This window comes from Oncorhynchus kisutch, linkage group LG5, assembly GCF_002021735.2.
Source record: "Oncorhynchus kisutch isolate 150728-3 linkage group LG5, Okis_V2, whole genome shotgun sequence".
Classification (NCBI taxonomy): Eukaryota; Metazoa; Chordata; class Actinopteri; order Salmoniformes; family Salmonidae; genus Oncorhynchus; species Oncorhynchus kisutch.
Genome location: NC_034178.2, coordinates 27,214,514 through 27,230,780, shown reverse-complemented (window position 1 = coordinate 27,230,780; position 16,267 = coordinate 27,214,514). Strand labels below are relative to the sequence as shown.

Genomic DNA, 16,267 nt, shown 5'->3' with positions numbered 1-16,267 from the left:
TGCTCGAAAAAGAGAATCTCTAAGAACAAATAGCACAGTAATTCAACACTAAATCTCATGTCTTCTCATCATACCGCCGAGGCATATTTACGCTACATTCAAAGTTCCCTAAGTGTGCATGTGTGTAATATGACAAGCTACTGTCGTGCACGTTAAGACGATAGAGAAAGCAGAGAGAGCAGTATAAGGGAAGTCTTAGCTCAGTCACGCCACTGTATTCTCCCTCTCACCTACAGTAACAGAGCTCTAGCCTCCTGGCAGTGGTGGCCCTCCTCCTCCCGAAGAATTCAAAGTTCTCGCCACAATTGTGTCTGCCCCTTTCCAAGGGGAAAAAAACGAATGAATGAATGTTTAATGTGAATTGGGAGAAGAAAAGCCACCTCTTATCTTAAGCCTCTATAAGAGAACTTGTTCCAGGATTTCAAATTGAATTAGAAGAGCTGGGTTTCTGCAGGATTGTGAGGAGAAACAAAAAGTAGGGCACCTCCTGTTTTGTGATTCAAAGCCACACTAGCTAATGGATTACCTCATCTAGGAAAAGCGTAAGCTAAGTCTACTTCACGATTCTCTTTTATCTTTCAAGGCAGAAGATGGACAGCTGGAAGACAGTATTTATTGATATCCATTGCGGTTTGCTACTGATTACAGGAGATAAGCAATGTTCAGGTCAATACCTGTTATTCAGTACATATGGAGTGTTTTGCAGTTTGCGTTAGTTTACATTGTTCTTATTAATTTAGTGATGAACGATCCTTTAAAGGCTGACCCATATGCCAGTATGTATGCACCATTATTAACACAATGTGACGGTAGCAGACAGGATTTAGAAGCGCTTAAGCAAAAAACTGCATAATCTTCTTGTAAAAAGTGGTTTTCCCTTTTGATCCCTGCAGGTATCTTTCTGTTCTTCAGGTGAGTACGCATTGTGTTAACACCACAACAGGTCCTACTGATAAAGGAAGTTGACTGATACACACAGTTAATCTAGCTCAGTAAGGGCTTCATTACGTTAGCGCACAATGGACATTGAGCACAGTGACTGAGTGCATCTAACTCGCAATGGTCCTATGCAATGCACGGTAATGCACTGCGGAAGAATACACACATGTTGAATGCAGTTCATAAGTCTTTACAAGATATACATTTTAGCCATGTACAAAGCTGAGTAGAGATCCCAGCAGAATGTACTCTGTTTTTTTTCTGCCTCAGCCTAGTGGGAAGACGGTGATGATGATGACATTATAGTATAGCTCTTTAGACCCCCCCCCCCCTTTCTGTTGTTTTACTCCAGCACCACCGATGGTGTCATCACTGCCAGTGCAAGGCATTCACTAGCCTCTCGCTCCTGAGTAAATAACCAGTGCTCGTGACAGCTACTGAGGCCCCATGCTTTGTCTATCTGCCAAAAAGATCTGCTTCCACCTACTCATTTTAACCGTTGTTTTTATCCCAAGGCTGTGGAGCCCAATAGTACACTGTACTGCAGCTATGGTTATGTGCTAAAAACTCTACATCCACACTGTAAACCCCAAGGCATTTTTAACTCAAATACCTCTGGTAAGTTGAACTCAAAGTCAATGAAAAGTGATTAGGCCTATTACTTAAAATGTTAATGTGGTACTGAATCAAAACTAAATGAGAAGTCACATCAACTACATTTGAAAAAAAGGTTATGATAACAAATGTACTTTTTTTATTTTTTATGATTGTTTTTAATATCTGTGTTTTTTGCGTTTACATTGATTGATTGATTAATCTTGTGCGACACAAAGATAAATAACATGCATTTTTGTAAACTAATCCAGTCATTTTGTTCGATTTTTTTGCACCCGTTACGAAAATGGTTGTTCCAGTTTAAATGGCTTAGGTAGTCTCCTCGCACTGTTCCTAATCCTGGCAGTCGTTTTGAATGCAGGTTGCGGGTGAATAAAACACTTTGGCTGTTAGATAGCTTAACTCTGGCGGGATTGTAATAGGATTTCACCATCACTCTGTAAACCAGCATAATGTGACTTGCAATGTAAGGTTGCAACCTTCTGGTAAATTTCCAAGGTTTCCCAGAAATCCCGGGTGGAAGATTCCTGGAAATTCTTCTACCAGGATTTTTTTGAAAATCTGGGAATTTTGGGAAAGTTAACGGAATTTTGCAAGCCTATTTGCAGGCCTGTAAACCATGAGCTTCAGGCCACTGTATTACATTCAACACACCTGGTCTTCCAGGTCGGTTAAATCAAAAACATGAAGTGCCTTCGGTACTCAAAGACCAGGGTTGCCTACCCCTGCTCTACAGGGTCACAGTGACTCCATCAGTTTGAGTAATGACTACAAAATCACAATAACTAGACTCAGAAATATTAACTGCAACAGGTTTCCTCAAAAGTTTTAATTAATGACAGCACATTGGGGTTTACAGTGCATCCATTTCTCCCAGTGTCCCTATCTGACCTCTAAATCCCAGCAGACCTGGGGTTCAAATAGTATTTGGTTTCTTTCTAATTCTTATGCTGCACTTGATTCAGCTTGGTTGTCACAACAGAACCAATGGAATAGTCCAAAAAAGTGCAAACCCCGCCCATCTGGCACTCCATTCCAGACAGGCTTAATCGAATGCTTGAAAGTTTTTTAATGAAAACTAATACAATTTCCCCTAGGTGTGAATCCCAGTGTTCAGTGGATTTGCCGTTCACCAGGCCAGAATCATTGATTTGACACAATGACACGAGTGTGAGCTCTGTGGTTGTGTAAACAGCTCAACGGTCACTAATACACTGTGGCACGTGGCTGTCACATACGCATGAGTCACGGAATAACAAGCAGGCTACTGTACGCAAAAGGCCTGCAGAGTTTATAGGAATTATCTTCAAATCCTCTGCATGAAGAATAGGACATTTCTTCAGATCAAAACTTCTAATATTTAAGTAATTAATGGCTTAGCAGTTTTATATTGATACTAACCTCCCCAATGTAATTATATCTCAGATATACTGTAATCACAGAATTATACAATCCTCTGCTTGTAATTCTAGTCTTCATAAAACCAAGACTGCAGGGGAGATTAAAACTTAATGATTACAAAATGAAAATCGGTGCTCTGACAGAGTATAACAGAAATATTCACCATCCCTTAGCCTACAGTTTCCGCACCCCCGCAGAAATCGAATTAACATAATGGAAACAATCTGTCAATCTGTCTGTTTAAGCCAAATATATCTGTTTTGCATGGGCTGCATCTCAATCCACTGCATCAAGCGATATCACCCTTCTGCATCTGCGGTGAAAGGCAGTGGTGGGAAAAGTACTCAATTTTCATACTTGAGTAAAAGTAAAGATACCTTAACAGATAATGACTCAAGTAAAAGTGAAAGTCACCCAGTAAAATACTACTTGAGTAAAAGTCTAAAAGTATTTGGTTATAAATGTACTTAAGTATCAAAAGTAAATGTAATTGCTAAAATATACTTAAGTGTCAAAAGTAAAAAATAATTTCAAATTCCTTACACTACCGGTCCAAATTTTAGAACACTTTTTGGGTAACTACATGATTCTATATGTGCTATTTCATAGTTTGGTTGCCTTCACTATTATTCTACAGTGTAGAAAATAGTACAAATAAAGTAGGTGTGTTCAAACTTGACTGGTGCTGTAAATGGAATTAGTTTAAGACCAAAAATAAGGAGATAAATACATGTAAAAATACATATATAGTTTCCTGATAAATAAGTGAAATAATCTGCCTGTAAACAATTGTTGGAAAAATGACTTGTGCCATGCACAAAGTAGATGTCCTAAATGACATGACAAAACTATAGTTTACTAACAATACATATGTGGACTGGTTGAAAAACGAGTTTTAATGACTCCAACCTAAGTGTATGTAAACTTCCGACTTCAACCGTATGTGTAAATGTATTTTGCAACGCTCGTGTACACAATGCATGCTCGAGTGGCGCAGTGGTCTAAGGCACTGCATCTCAGTGCTAGAGGCGTCACCACAGACACCCTGGTTTGATTCCAGGCTGTATCACAACCGGCCGTGATTGTCCGATAGGGCAGCGCACAACTGGCCCAGCTTCGTCCGGGTTTGGCGGGTGTAGGCCGTCATTGTAAATAAGATTTTGTCCTTAACTGACTTGCCTAGTTAAATAAAGGTTTTTTAAAAATGCAGGAAACGGAAAAGTGTGGTCAGTCAGTGTGGTCAGCATGTTCGACTCTAGAGAGAAGCTCTGCCAGAAAAGGCTCATGCATACCATAGCATAATGCTTTTTTCATCCAGTCATGTCCACCTACCTACACTCCCCAGCACCTACCTACGACTCCCCAGCACACTCCTTCCATAAACGAACAATGGTGTAAAGGCCTCTCTATAAACAAAACATTATAAAAAAGCATTTTATTTCAACCAAGACAAAAGACAAAGAGAGTGTGAGAGAGAGAGAGAGAGAGAGAGAGAGAGAGAGACACAGAGAGAGAGAGGGACCCAGTCTGTATAATCCTCTTTGTGCTTATGCCATCCTTTTGGATATCAACAAGTGCAAAAACAAACAGACCAGAACAAAACACACCTCTGAGCTTACCTTCTCTGTGGACTGGGAGGTACCAAAGAAGATGGGGATGAAGGCCAGCCATATGATACAGGTGGTGTACATGGTGAAGCCGATGGGCTTGGCCTCGTTGAAGGCCTCCGGCACGCCTCGAGTCTTGATGGCATACACTGTACAGGTGACCATTAGCAGCATGCTGTAGCCAAGCAGGCAAATCAGAGAAAGGTCAGAGATGTCACATTTGAGCACACCACGGGCCATGTCCGGATTAGCCATGCGCTGGTCCTCATAGTCGATGATGGCCTGAGACGGGTCCACGCCAAACCAGATACACACCCCCAGTAGCTGCACCGAAGTCAGGCTGAAGGTGATGACCAGCTGGGAGGCTGGGGAGATGAATCTGGGGGCGCTCACCGACATGGATCCCTGCTCGAAGATGCGGTAGATGCGGTTAGTCTTGGTGAGCAGGGCTGCGTAGCTGATACTCATCCCCAGACCCAGGAAGATCCGTCTGAGGGAGCAGATGCCCACGTCAGGGGCAGATATCATGAGAAAAGTGGTGGCGTAGCACATGAAGATACCCGTCAGTAGAACGTAGCTGAGCTCGCGGCCTGACGCCTTGACGATGGGCGTGTCATTGTAGCGGATAAAGGTGACCACCACAAACAGAGTGGCCATGATGCCCACCACGGAGATGAGGACAGGTATGACGGCCCAGGGGGAACTCCATTCCAGCTTGACAATGGGGATGGGACGGCAGGCCGTGTGGTTCTCGTTGGGACGCAGGTCAAAGCGGCACATCTTGCAGCTGTAGGTGTCTGCCTGGTACTGGTAGCCGTCGCAGCGCTCGCAGTGCCAGCAGCAAGGGATGCCCTTCACTATTTTCTTGCGCTCTCCGGCCTGGCAGGGGTGGCTGCAGATGGAGTAAGGGATCTGACGACCTCCACCTGGCCAGTGCATTGCTCGGATCTGATTGAGATGGAGAGGAGAGGAGGGGTACAGTCAAACACTTCTCAAATAACTAACACTATAACCCATACACAGTCTCTTGTTTAATGAAAATTGCCACTGGTATGCGGTTCGTTTTGGGGATTCTCCTCTCCCAAACTCTATTTGCCTTCTTAAAACAGTATATTTAGCGTCATGTTATTCACTTTTTTGCCATTGACGTTGGTTGTTAAATTCATAGGCGGCAAACTCATCCAAAATGTGTATTTCAATTAACAGATATAAGAATCCTAATTGACTAAAATATCCTTAGGAAAGAGAATTGGTGCACACTACAGTAGGTGCCCAGGACTAGAATATACAACACCATTCCATTCATTCTGTGTTCACAGCATTGAAAGAGGAACAGACCCAGATCAACTCCATAGAAACCATGTCAACTCCATAGAAACTAGGCGAACTCCATAGAAACCAGGTCAACTCCATAGAAACCAGGTCAACTCCATAGAAACCTGCTTATTTTTTTCTTTCTATCTTTCTTAGCCCAAGGCCATCTCTTCTTATTCCATTTAAGCATTATTTGCGGGGCCGGCTTCATGTAATTCATTGTTATAGCTTTGTTACCCCCATGTGTCCACAATTGCACACTATTGTTTCCCTAAGACAGTGGATGGTGTCTAAAGTCACTATAGCAATGTATCGGTTTTTAAGCTCTTATTGCTTTCTTTTCATTTCAGTCTTTGTTGTTAATCACTAAAGCACCCTCTGGATGTTTTCAACTTTTAAGATGTGTGCACAAAGCCAGTAGCAAATGGATCACGAGAATTACTGAGCCAAGGAAGCGCTGCAGTAGAACCAACAGCCAATCATACCTGTGTCAGGAGGAGAGCCACTGACACACATGGTGAAACCCATGAAGGTAATGTGGAGGGGACGAGTCTGATAATATATCTAAAATACAGCATATGCAGCTGCTGTATGAACTATAAAAAAACAAGTGCTTACATTCAGATAGAGCTGGTCGGTCCAGTGCCCGATGATTTTGTACTCAGCTGTTTGGTTTCTGATCTGGTACTGGTAAATCTCATAGCGACCAGGGGCGTCTCCATTCCCATTGAAAAGCACTGGGTTGCCAGCAATACCTGAGGGACAAAGGAGAGAGTCAATTAATTATTCAACAAAAAAAACATGTGTTTTCTTGCTTAATTTGTATTGTAATTGTCATAGGATCAGTGTGTGGAATGTGCAAATGTTTGCGGTTAACCAAAATAAACTGTGTTGAAATGCAATTTCTCAATTCAAGAAAGTGTGAAACTTAGCTTGTGGGGTGAGGAGAGAATAAGTGGCTGATTTTAAATTCTCTCTCTGCTCTGTTCTGTCTAGAGGCATCTGCCTTAGTCAAATCACATTTGCAGTCACTCCATTGATTTCAAATTGTTCTTCCATACTCTATTCTAAGTGAGAACTTTGTGTGTGGGTATTATGTTTCGACTGACGTTAAAACTGCACTGTGTTACTGTCTGGTGTTATCGCACCATGCAATTCTTTGGTGGTGTTGAGTTGGAGTTTATTTTATTTTTACAGGGACAGTGCACATTAATCAAGTTCCAGTAAAATTGCCGGTTTTAGCCAGCCAGCTCATTTTCAACTGCAGTCCCTGGGCAGGTTATTAGAAACAATTACAATACAGACAATCAATGAGCAGTGAGTACACGCAGAGCAACATAGGACAAGCAAGACGTAGCATACAGACAGAGCAACATAGTACAAAAAGCAACAAGACAAGATATTGTTCCAATATGTTTTGGCATGAGAGATATAGTAATCATATGTCATATGACTTAGCAGCCAAAAGGAGCCCCCCTACAAAACAAACTATCCAATAAAACCCAGCTTCATTAGTACAGCACATTTCAGACATGGAATGCAACAATGTTCTTCACAGGCAAAAATATATATATAAAAAAAACATAAAAAATATATATATATTTACTACACACCAAATATAAGAGGATAAAAATAAATAAAAAACTGAACGACTAAAAAGCACGCTAAGGAAAGCAAAGCTAAAAAGGCGTGTTTAAAAAAAAATGTCCACAGTTTAGGCCCCCCTCAGGTTCTCTGGCAGGCTATTCCAAAGGCTGGGGGGGGCATGGTAACTGAAGGCTGCCTCTCCATGCCTCTTGGTCCTAGGCTTTGGGACAGTTAAAAGGCCAGTGCCAGAGGACCTGAGGGACCTATTGGGTACATAACTTAAAAGCAGTCGGACATGTATTGGGTTGCACAATCGTGGATAGATTTAAAAACCAATAGAAGAATCTTAAAATGAATTCTAAAACTCACAGGCAGCTAGTGCAGCGACATTAAAACCAGTGTAATGTGTGCTCTCTGTTTGGTCTTGGTCAGTAACTGGGCTGCAGCATTCTGTATGTTTTGCAGTTGACCAATGGCTTTCTTGGGTAGACCAGACAGGAGAGCATTACAGTAGTCAAGCCTGATTGTAATAAAAGGATTGATGAGACTCTCTGTGTCAGCCTGAGAGAGAAATGGACGCACCTTGGAAATGTTCCTCAGGTGGTAAAAGGCTATTTTGGTCACATTCCTAATGTGTGAAATTGAGTTCAGAATCTAAAATAACACCTCGGTTTTTTACCTTGTGTTTTATCTTTATTGCAATTAAATTCAAATGTGCGGCCATTCTCTCTCTGTGCTTTTGCTGCAACAATAAGAACCTCAGTCTTGTCTTGATTTAGCTGGAGGAAGTTGTGAGCCATCCAGGTTCTTAAATCACTAATAGAATCTAATAATTTATCTGTGGAGCTAAAATCCTCTGGTGACACAGATATGTAAACTTTCGTGTCATCTGCGTAGCAGTGAAAATCAATGCTGTGCTTTCTGATAAAGCTGCCAAAGGGTAATATATATATATATATATATATATATATAGATATATATATATATATACAGTGGGGCAAAAAAGTATTTAGTCAGCCACCAATTGTGCAAGTTCTCCCACTTAAAAAGATGAGAGAGGCTGGTAATTTTCATCATAGGTACACTTCAACTATGACAGACAAAATGAGAAAAAACATCCAGAAAATCACATTGTAGGATTTTTAATGAATTTATTTGCAAATGATGGTGGAAAATAAATATTTGGTCACCTACAAACAAGCAAGATTTCTGTCTCTCACAGACCTGTAACTTCTTCTTTAAGAGGCTCCTCTGTCCTCCACTCGTTACCTGTATTAATGACACCTGTTTGAACTTGTTATCAGTATAAAAGACACCTGTCCACAACCTCAAACAGTCACACTCCAAACTCCACTATGGCCAAGACCAAAGAGTTGTCAAAGGACACCAGAAACAAAATTGTAGACGTGCACCAGGCTGGGAAGACTGCAATAGGTAAGCAGCTTGGTTTGAAGAAATCAACTGTGGTAGCAATTATTAGGAAATGGAAAACATACAAGACCACTGATAATCTCCCTCGATCTGGGGCTCCACGCAAGATCTCACCCCTTGGGGTCAAAATGATCACAAGAACGGTGAGCAAAAATCCCTGAACCACACGGGGGACCTAGTGAATGACCTGCAGAGAGCTGGGACCAAAGTAACAAAGCCTACCATCAGTAACACACTACACCGTCAGGGACTCAAATCCTGCAGTGCCAGACGTGTCCCCCTGCTTAAGCCAGTACATGTCCAGGCCCGTCTGAAGTTTGCTAGAGAGCATTTGGATGATCCAGAAGAAGATTGGGAGAATGTCATATGGTCAGATGAAACCAAAATATAACTTTTTGGGAAAAACTCAACTCGTCGTGTTTGGAGGACAAAGAATGCTGAGTTGCATCCAAAGAACACCATACCTACTGTGAAGCATGGGGTTGGAAACATCATGCTTCGGGGCTGTTTTTCTGCAAAGGGACCAGGACGACTGATCCGTGTAAAGGAAAGAATGAATGGGGCCATGTATCGTGAGATTGCCCATCAGCAAGGGCATTGAAGATTAAACGTTTCTGGGTCTTTCAGCATGACAATGATCCCAAACACACCGCCCGGGAAACGAAGGAGTGGCTTCGTAAGAAGCATTTCAAGGTCCTGGAGTGGCCTAGCCAGTCTCCAGATCTCAACCCCATAGAAAATCTTTGGAGGGAGTTGAAAGTCCGTGTTGCCCAGCAACAGCCACAAAACATCACTGCTCTAGAGGAGATCTGCATGGAGGAATGGGCCAAAATATCAGCAACAGTGTGTAAAAATCTTGTGAAGACTTACAGAAAACTTTGACCTCTGTCATTGCCAACAAAGAGTATATAACAAAGTATTGAGATAAACTTTTGTTATTTAAGCTTTTTTTAAGAATTTAAGCTTTCAGCCGATATAGGACACTTATATATTAGATAGCCTTTCTATGATATTATAAATATATTTGGTATTTAATTAGGATCCCCATTTGTTGTTGAAAAGCAGTAGCTACTCTTCCTGTGTTCCACACAAAACATGAAACATAATACAGAATGACATAACACAGAACATCATTAGACAAAATATGACATTTTAAATATTAAACATTGAAACCACACAACCACATTTCTGTTCCTGAGATACTCCTTTATGATAATAAAACTACACAACATTTATTTCCCTAAGATGCCCCTTGAATATATTAAGTATAGCCTCACTGCTCTCTGCTGAGGATACAGAGGAGTAACTTCCCCTCCAAAACTCAAGTATGAACACGCAGCAGCAAACTGCCATCTACTGATAAAAGGCATAAGGCGCTGGCATTTCTCTTGTCATGCCCAAGCTTATCATTACGTCTCCCCAAGCACAATCGGCGTTCCATTTTACGAACAAGGGGAAAAGCGTGGATGATCGCGGCGGTTTGGGTTTCTGCTGATGACTGTTTTTTGTTTTTTTTAGTTTAGGGTAGGGCGGAAAACGTATACAGCAGCCTAATCCACATCTCGATGAGTCAGCCGCTCTGGATTAAGGCACTATTGTGTACTCAGCCGTGCCTCAGTGACAATGCAGCCCACATCTCACAGTTATAGGAACAGATGAGAGGGATTAGAACAGATTTTATGTTTGAACGAGATATGTTCATACAAGAACTCTCCACAACTGAAGTGTTGATCTGCATTTGTATCCAGTAGTTCAATCATAGTATTTTTCCGTAAAAAATGAAAACTAAGGCATATAGCCCTAGATGGAACTGTGTATTAAGGGGCTTGTTAAGGCTTTGAGGCCATAGCCCATGCCATGCCACTGGGTCCCATGCTGTCACTGTGAGAGGAAAATGGATCTTGACCTCCCCATTGGTCCTTTAAGACACTAATGCAGCACCACAGTCTGCCACTGCAGATGTAATTACATTTAACAGTTTATAGTCTTTTAGTGCTCCATTCTGAGGTTGGCCCAAAGCTTATTGTCATCTCTTAGCCAAGCTGTTCTCAAAACGGACTGTATGTTCATTGTATGCCTTCTAGTATGCATGGCCTCATATCTGTATGAGCTTTAGCCAACTCCTCTGACTAGCGTTGTCATGCAGGCATGTTGTTGTCATGCAATCTTGTCATACATGGTATAACAACAATAGTCAGAGAAGCTGGCTAAAGCTCATGCCGATTTAGGGGACAGGTCAGTGGCGACCCGTCATTCAGGTTCAGGTGGGGCAGAGGGTTTTTTGAGCACCACATGTTTTGCATTTCCTTTTGGCATTAATTCGTGTCACATATCAGTTTGCAGACAATGTAAAAAAAAGAGTTATCCTTGAGTTAATGAAGCAGCATACTCTGTTGAGTAAGGTTGCTCCAAAATGAAGGTGCTTCAGCCTAGCTCAGCTCTTTCTGTGGTGGAGGGGCAGCCAGCTAAAGTACAGAGTGTTTTTATAGGAATCCATGGCTAAACACTATTTTTGCTTCCCCTGCCTGCTATTCGGTGGAAAGGTATGTGTTCCAAGTCTGGGATTAAGGATTTTAAAAATCTGTCTGAAAGGGTCTCTTTTCCAACCTTAAAAGGATAAACATTCACACACAACGTCATGGACCAGAAAAAGTTGACTACATCGGCCATGCTGTCAATCCAGCATGATTTCTGCCGTGTTCAAAGCAACTGGGAACTGGATTGACAGAAAACTGAAATCTTTGACTTCTGACTTCAGTGCGTTGAAGACAACTGTGAACGCTGAAAAAACGAGCTCCGACTGGGAAAATACGTTTTGAACGTTCATCCAACTCGGAATTCCAGGCCTCTTTCTAGAGCATCAACGTTTCAACCTGAAGATCACTGACGTCATTATTCACCCTAATTTTCCCCAAAATGTCCAGTTGTCTTGGAAAGCACCATGAATCCAGAGAATGCCAGACTTTGATGACAAAGTTTTCCCACAAGCAGGACTGCTGCGCCACCTTCCTGTTCAAGTGAGCACAGCACAACAAAAATATGTCTTGTATGCTGCTGCACAAATTATGCAACATGCCAGGATATGTATACTGTAGCTAAGAAAGTAATACTGAGTGTACGTTTTGTTGTAAGCTATTAAACTCAGAAAAAAAAGAAATGTCCTCTCACTGTCAATTGAGTTTACTTTTAGCGCCGCTTTACGGTCTCCTAACCAATTGTGCTATTATGTGTTTTTCGCAATATTTGTAAATTATTTTGTACATAATGTTTCTGCAACCGTATCTTACGGCAGAAAAGAGCTTCTAGATATCAGGACAGCGATCACTCACCTCAGATTAGACTAAGATTTTTTTAACAACAACAACAAGCAGGACTCACACGATATTCTCCAAACACCCCACAGGGCAGACATCCCAATTATTAGCAAAAGGAAGCGACGCAGAGGAAGAAGAGCCGGATGCCTGGTCCGGACGCGCAGAAGGCAACTAGGAAAGCTGCCATTACTGTCAATATTACTTGCCAACATGCAGTCATTGGACAATAAACTAGACAAGGTACGATCCCGAAGATCCTACCAACGGGACATCAAAAACTGTAATATCCTATGTTTCACGGAATTGTGGCTGAATGACGACATGGATATTCAGCTAGCGGGATACACGCTGCACCGGCAGGATAGAACAGCACACTCTGGTAAGACCAGGGAGGGGGGAGATGTCTATGCATATTTGTAAACAACAGCTGGTGCACGAAATCGAAGGAAGTCTCTAGATTTTGCTCACCTGAAGTAGAGTATATTATGATAAATTGCAGGCCACACTACTTGCCTAGAGGTTTTTCAGCTATACTTTCGTGGCTGTTTATTTACCACCACAGACAGATGCCGGCACTAAGACCACACTCAGCCAGCTGTATAAGCAAACAGGAAATCACTCACCCGGAGACGGCGCTCCTAGAGGCCGGAGACTTTAATGCAGGGAAACATAAATCAGTTCTACCAAATCTCTATCGACATGTTAAATGTGCAACCAGAGGGAAAAAAAATCTAAATCACCTGTACTCCACACACAGATGTGTACAGAGCTCTCCCTCGCCCTCCATTTGGTAAATCTGACCACAACTCTATCCTCCTGATTCCTGCTTACAAGCAAAAATTAAAGCAGGAAGCACCAGTGACTCGGTCTATAAAAAAAATATTCAGATGAAGCAGATGCAAAACTACAGGACTGCTTTGCTATCACAGACTGGAACATGTTCCGAGATTCTTCCGATGACATTGAGGAACACACCACAACAGTCACAACAGTCACTGCAGGTGTCTTCACCGACATTTTCAACATGTCCCTGATTGAGTCTGTAATACAAATATGCTTCAAGCAGACCACCATAGTCCCTGTACCCAAGAACACAAAGGCAACCTGCCTAAATGACTACAGACACGTGGCACTCACGTCCGTAGCCATGAAGTGCTTTGAAAGGCTGGTAATGGCTCACATCAACACCATTGTCCCAGAGACCCTAAACCCACTCCCATTTGCATACCGCCCGAACAGATCCACAGATGATGACATCTCTATTGCACTCCACACTGCCCTTTCCCACCTGGACCAAAGGAACACCTATGTGAGAATGCCATTCATTGACTACAGCTCAACGTTCAACACCATAGTACCCTCAAAGCTCATCACTAAGCTAAGGAACCTGGGACTAAACACCTAACTCTGCAACTGGATCCTGGACTTCCTGACGGGCCGCCCCAGGTGGAGAGTGTAGGTAGCAACACATCCGCCACGCTGATCCTCAACACTGGAGCTCCCCAGGGGTGTGTGCTGAGTCCCCTCCTGTATTCCCTGTTCACCCACGACTGCTGACGACACAACAGTGGTAGGCCTGATCACAGACAACGATGAGACAGCCTATAGGGAGGAGGTCAGAGACCTAGCCGGGTGGTGCCAGAATAACAACTTATCCCTCAACATAAACAAGACAAAGGAGATGATTGTGGACTACAGGAAAAGGAGCACCGAGCACGTCCCCATTCTCATCGATGGGGCTGTAGTGGAGCAGGTTGAGAGCTTCAAATTCCTTGGTGTCCACATCAACAACAAACTAGAATGGTCCAAACACATCAAGACAGTCATGAAGAGGGCACGACAAAGCCTATTCCCCCTCAGGAAACTAAAAAGATGTGGCATGGGTCCTGAGATCCTCAAAAGGTTCTACAGCTGCAACATCAAGAGCATCCTGACCGGTTGCATAACTGCCTGGTATGGCAATTGCTCTGCCTCCGACCGCAAAGCTCTTCAGAGGTTAGTGCGTACGGCCCAGTACTTCACTGGGGCAAAGCTGCCTGCCATTCAGGACCTCTACACCAGGCGGTGTCGGAGGAAGGCCCACCCCAGTCATAAACTGTTCTCTCTACTACCGCATGGCAAGCGGTACCGGAGTGCCAAGTCTAGGACAAAAAGGCTTCTCAACAGTTTTTACCTCCAAGCCATAAGACTCCTGAACAGGTAACCAAATGGTTACCCGGACTATTTGCATTGTGGGCCCCCCCAACCCCTCTTTTACGCTGCTGCTACTCTCTGTTTATCTTATATGCATAGTCACTTTAACTATACATTCATGTACATACTACCTCAATTGGCCCAACCAACCAGTGCTCCCGCACATTGGCTAACCGGGCTATCTGCATTGTGTCCCACCACCCACCAACCCCTCTTTTTACGCTACTGCTACTCTCTGTTCATCATATATACATAGTCACTTTAACCATACCCACATGTACATTCTACCTCAATAAGCCTGACTAACCGGTGTCTGTATATAGCCTTGCTACTCCTATTTTCAAATGTCTTTTTACTGTTGTTTTAATTCTTTACTTACCTACACACACACACACACACACACACACACACACACTTTTTTTCTCGCCGCACTATTGGTTAGAGCCTGTAAGTAAGCATTTCACTGTAAGGTCGACGTGACAAATAAACTTTGATTTGATTTGATGTGTAAATAATCGTATGAACATAACAAGATTGAACATCTGAGACATAAACTGAACAATTTCCACAGACATGTGCCTAACAGAAATTGAATAATGTGTCCCTGAACAAAGGGGAGGGGTCAAAATCAAAGGTAACAGTCAGTATCTGGTGTGGCCACCAGCTGCATTAAGTACTGCAGTGCATCTCCTCCTCATGGACTGCAACAGATTTGCCAGTTCTTGCTGTGAGACATTACCCCACTCTTCCACCAAGGCACCTGCAAGTTCCCAGACATTTCCGAGGGGAATGGCCCTAGCCCTCACCCTCCGATCCAACAGGTCCCAGACGTGCTCAGTGTGATTGAGATCGGGGCTCTTCGCTGGCCATGGCAGAACAATGATATTCCTGTCTTGCAGGAAATCACACACAGAACAAGCAGTATGGCTGGTGGCATTGACATGCTGGAGGGTCATGTCAGGATTAGCCTGCAGGAAGGGTACCACAAGAGGGAGGAGGATGTCTTCCCTGTAACGCACAGCGTTGATTGCCTGCATACAATGACAACAAGCTCAGTCCAATGATGCTGTGACACACCGCCCAAGACCATGACGGACCCTTCACCTCCAAATCGGTGTAACGCTCATTCTTTCGACGATAAACGCGAATCCGACCGTCACCCCTGGTGAGACAAAACCGTGACTCGTCAGTGAAGAGCACTTATAGCCAATCCTGTCTGGTCCAGTGACGGTGGGTTTGTGCCCATAGGCGACATTGTTGCCGGTGATGTCTGGAGGACCTGCCTTACAACAGGCCTACAAGCCCTGAGTCCAGCCTCTGTCAGCCTATTGCAGACAGTCTGAGCACTGATGGAGGGACTGTGCATTCCTGGTGTAACTCGGGCAGTTGTTGTTGCCATCCTGTACCTGTCCCACAGGTGTGATGTTCGGATGTACCGATCTTGTGCAGGTGTTGTTTCACGTTGTCTGCCACGATCAGCTGTCCGTCCTCTCTCCCTGTAGCGCTGTCATAGGCGTCTCACAGTACAGACATTGCAATTTATTGCCCTGGCCACATCTGCAGTCCTCATGCCTCCTTGCAGCATACTTCCACATACTTAGCCTGTGGACTCACTCACATTCCATTTGTGATATTAGCTGCAGAGAATTTCAGCAATCATTAATCAGGGTATTTTCCTGCTATATTTTATAGTTGCTTTGACCCTCGTGATTCAACCTCTCATTAATCTGTACATGAATAGTATGTCACTGGACTGAATACTATAGTTGAGTCTCTCTGGAGAGCAGAAACAATATACAGTAGGCTATATACCAACAATCATGAGTTAAATATCAGGTTCGACAGACACGATAAGCTGATTCAACT

At 43.1% G+C, this 16,267-nt stretch overlaps 1 protein-coding gene across 4 annotated transcripts in view; it reads right to left on the bottom strand.

Moving 5' to 3' along the window:
• LOC109890826 (metabotropic glutamate receptor 4) overlaps positions 1–16,267 on the bottom strand; it is a 373,677-nt gene that overhangs the window by 23,212 nt on the left and 334,198 nt on the right. For all 4 annotated transcript variants that reach the window (XM_031824745.1, XM_031824748.1, XM_031824746.1 and 1 more), the window contains 2 exons: positions 6,495–6,631; positions 4,575–5,510 (listed from right to left, as the gene is read on the bottom strand). In XM_031824745.1, coding sequence (XP_031680605.1) covers positions 4,575–5,510; positions 6,495–6,631 — 1,073 coding nt within the window. The remainder of the gene's footprint in view (positions 1–4,574; positions 5,511–6,494; positions 6,632–16,267) is intronic.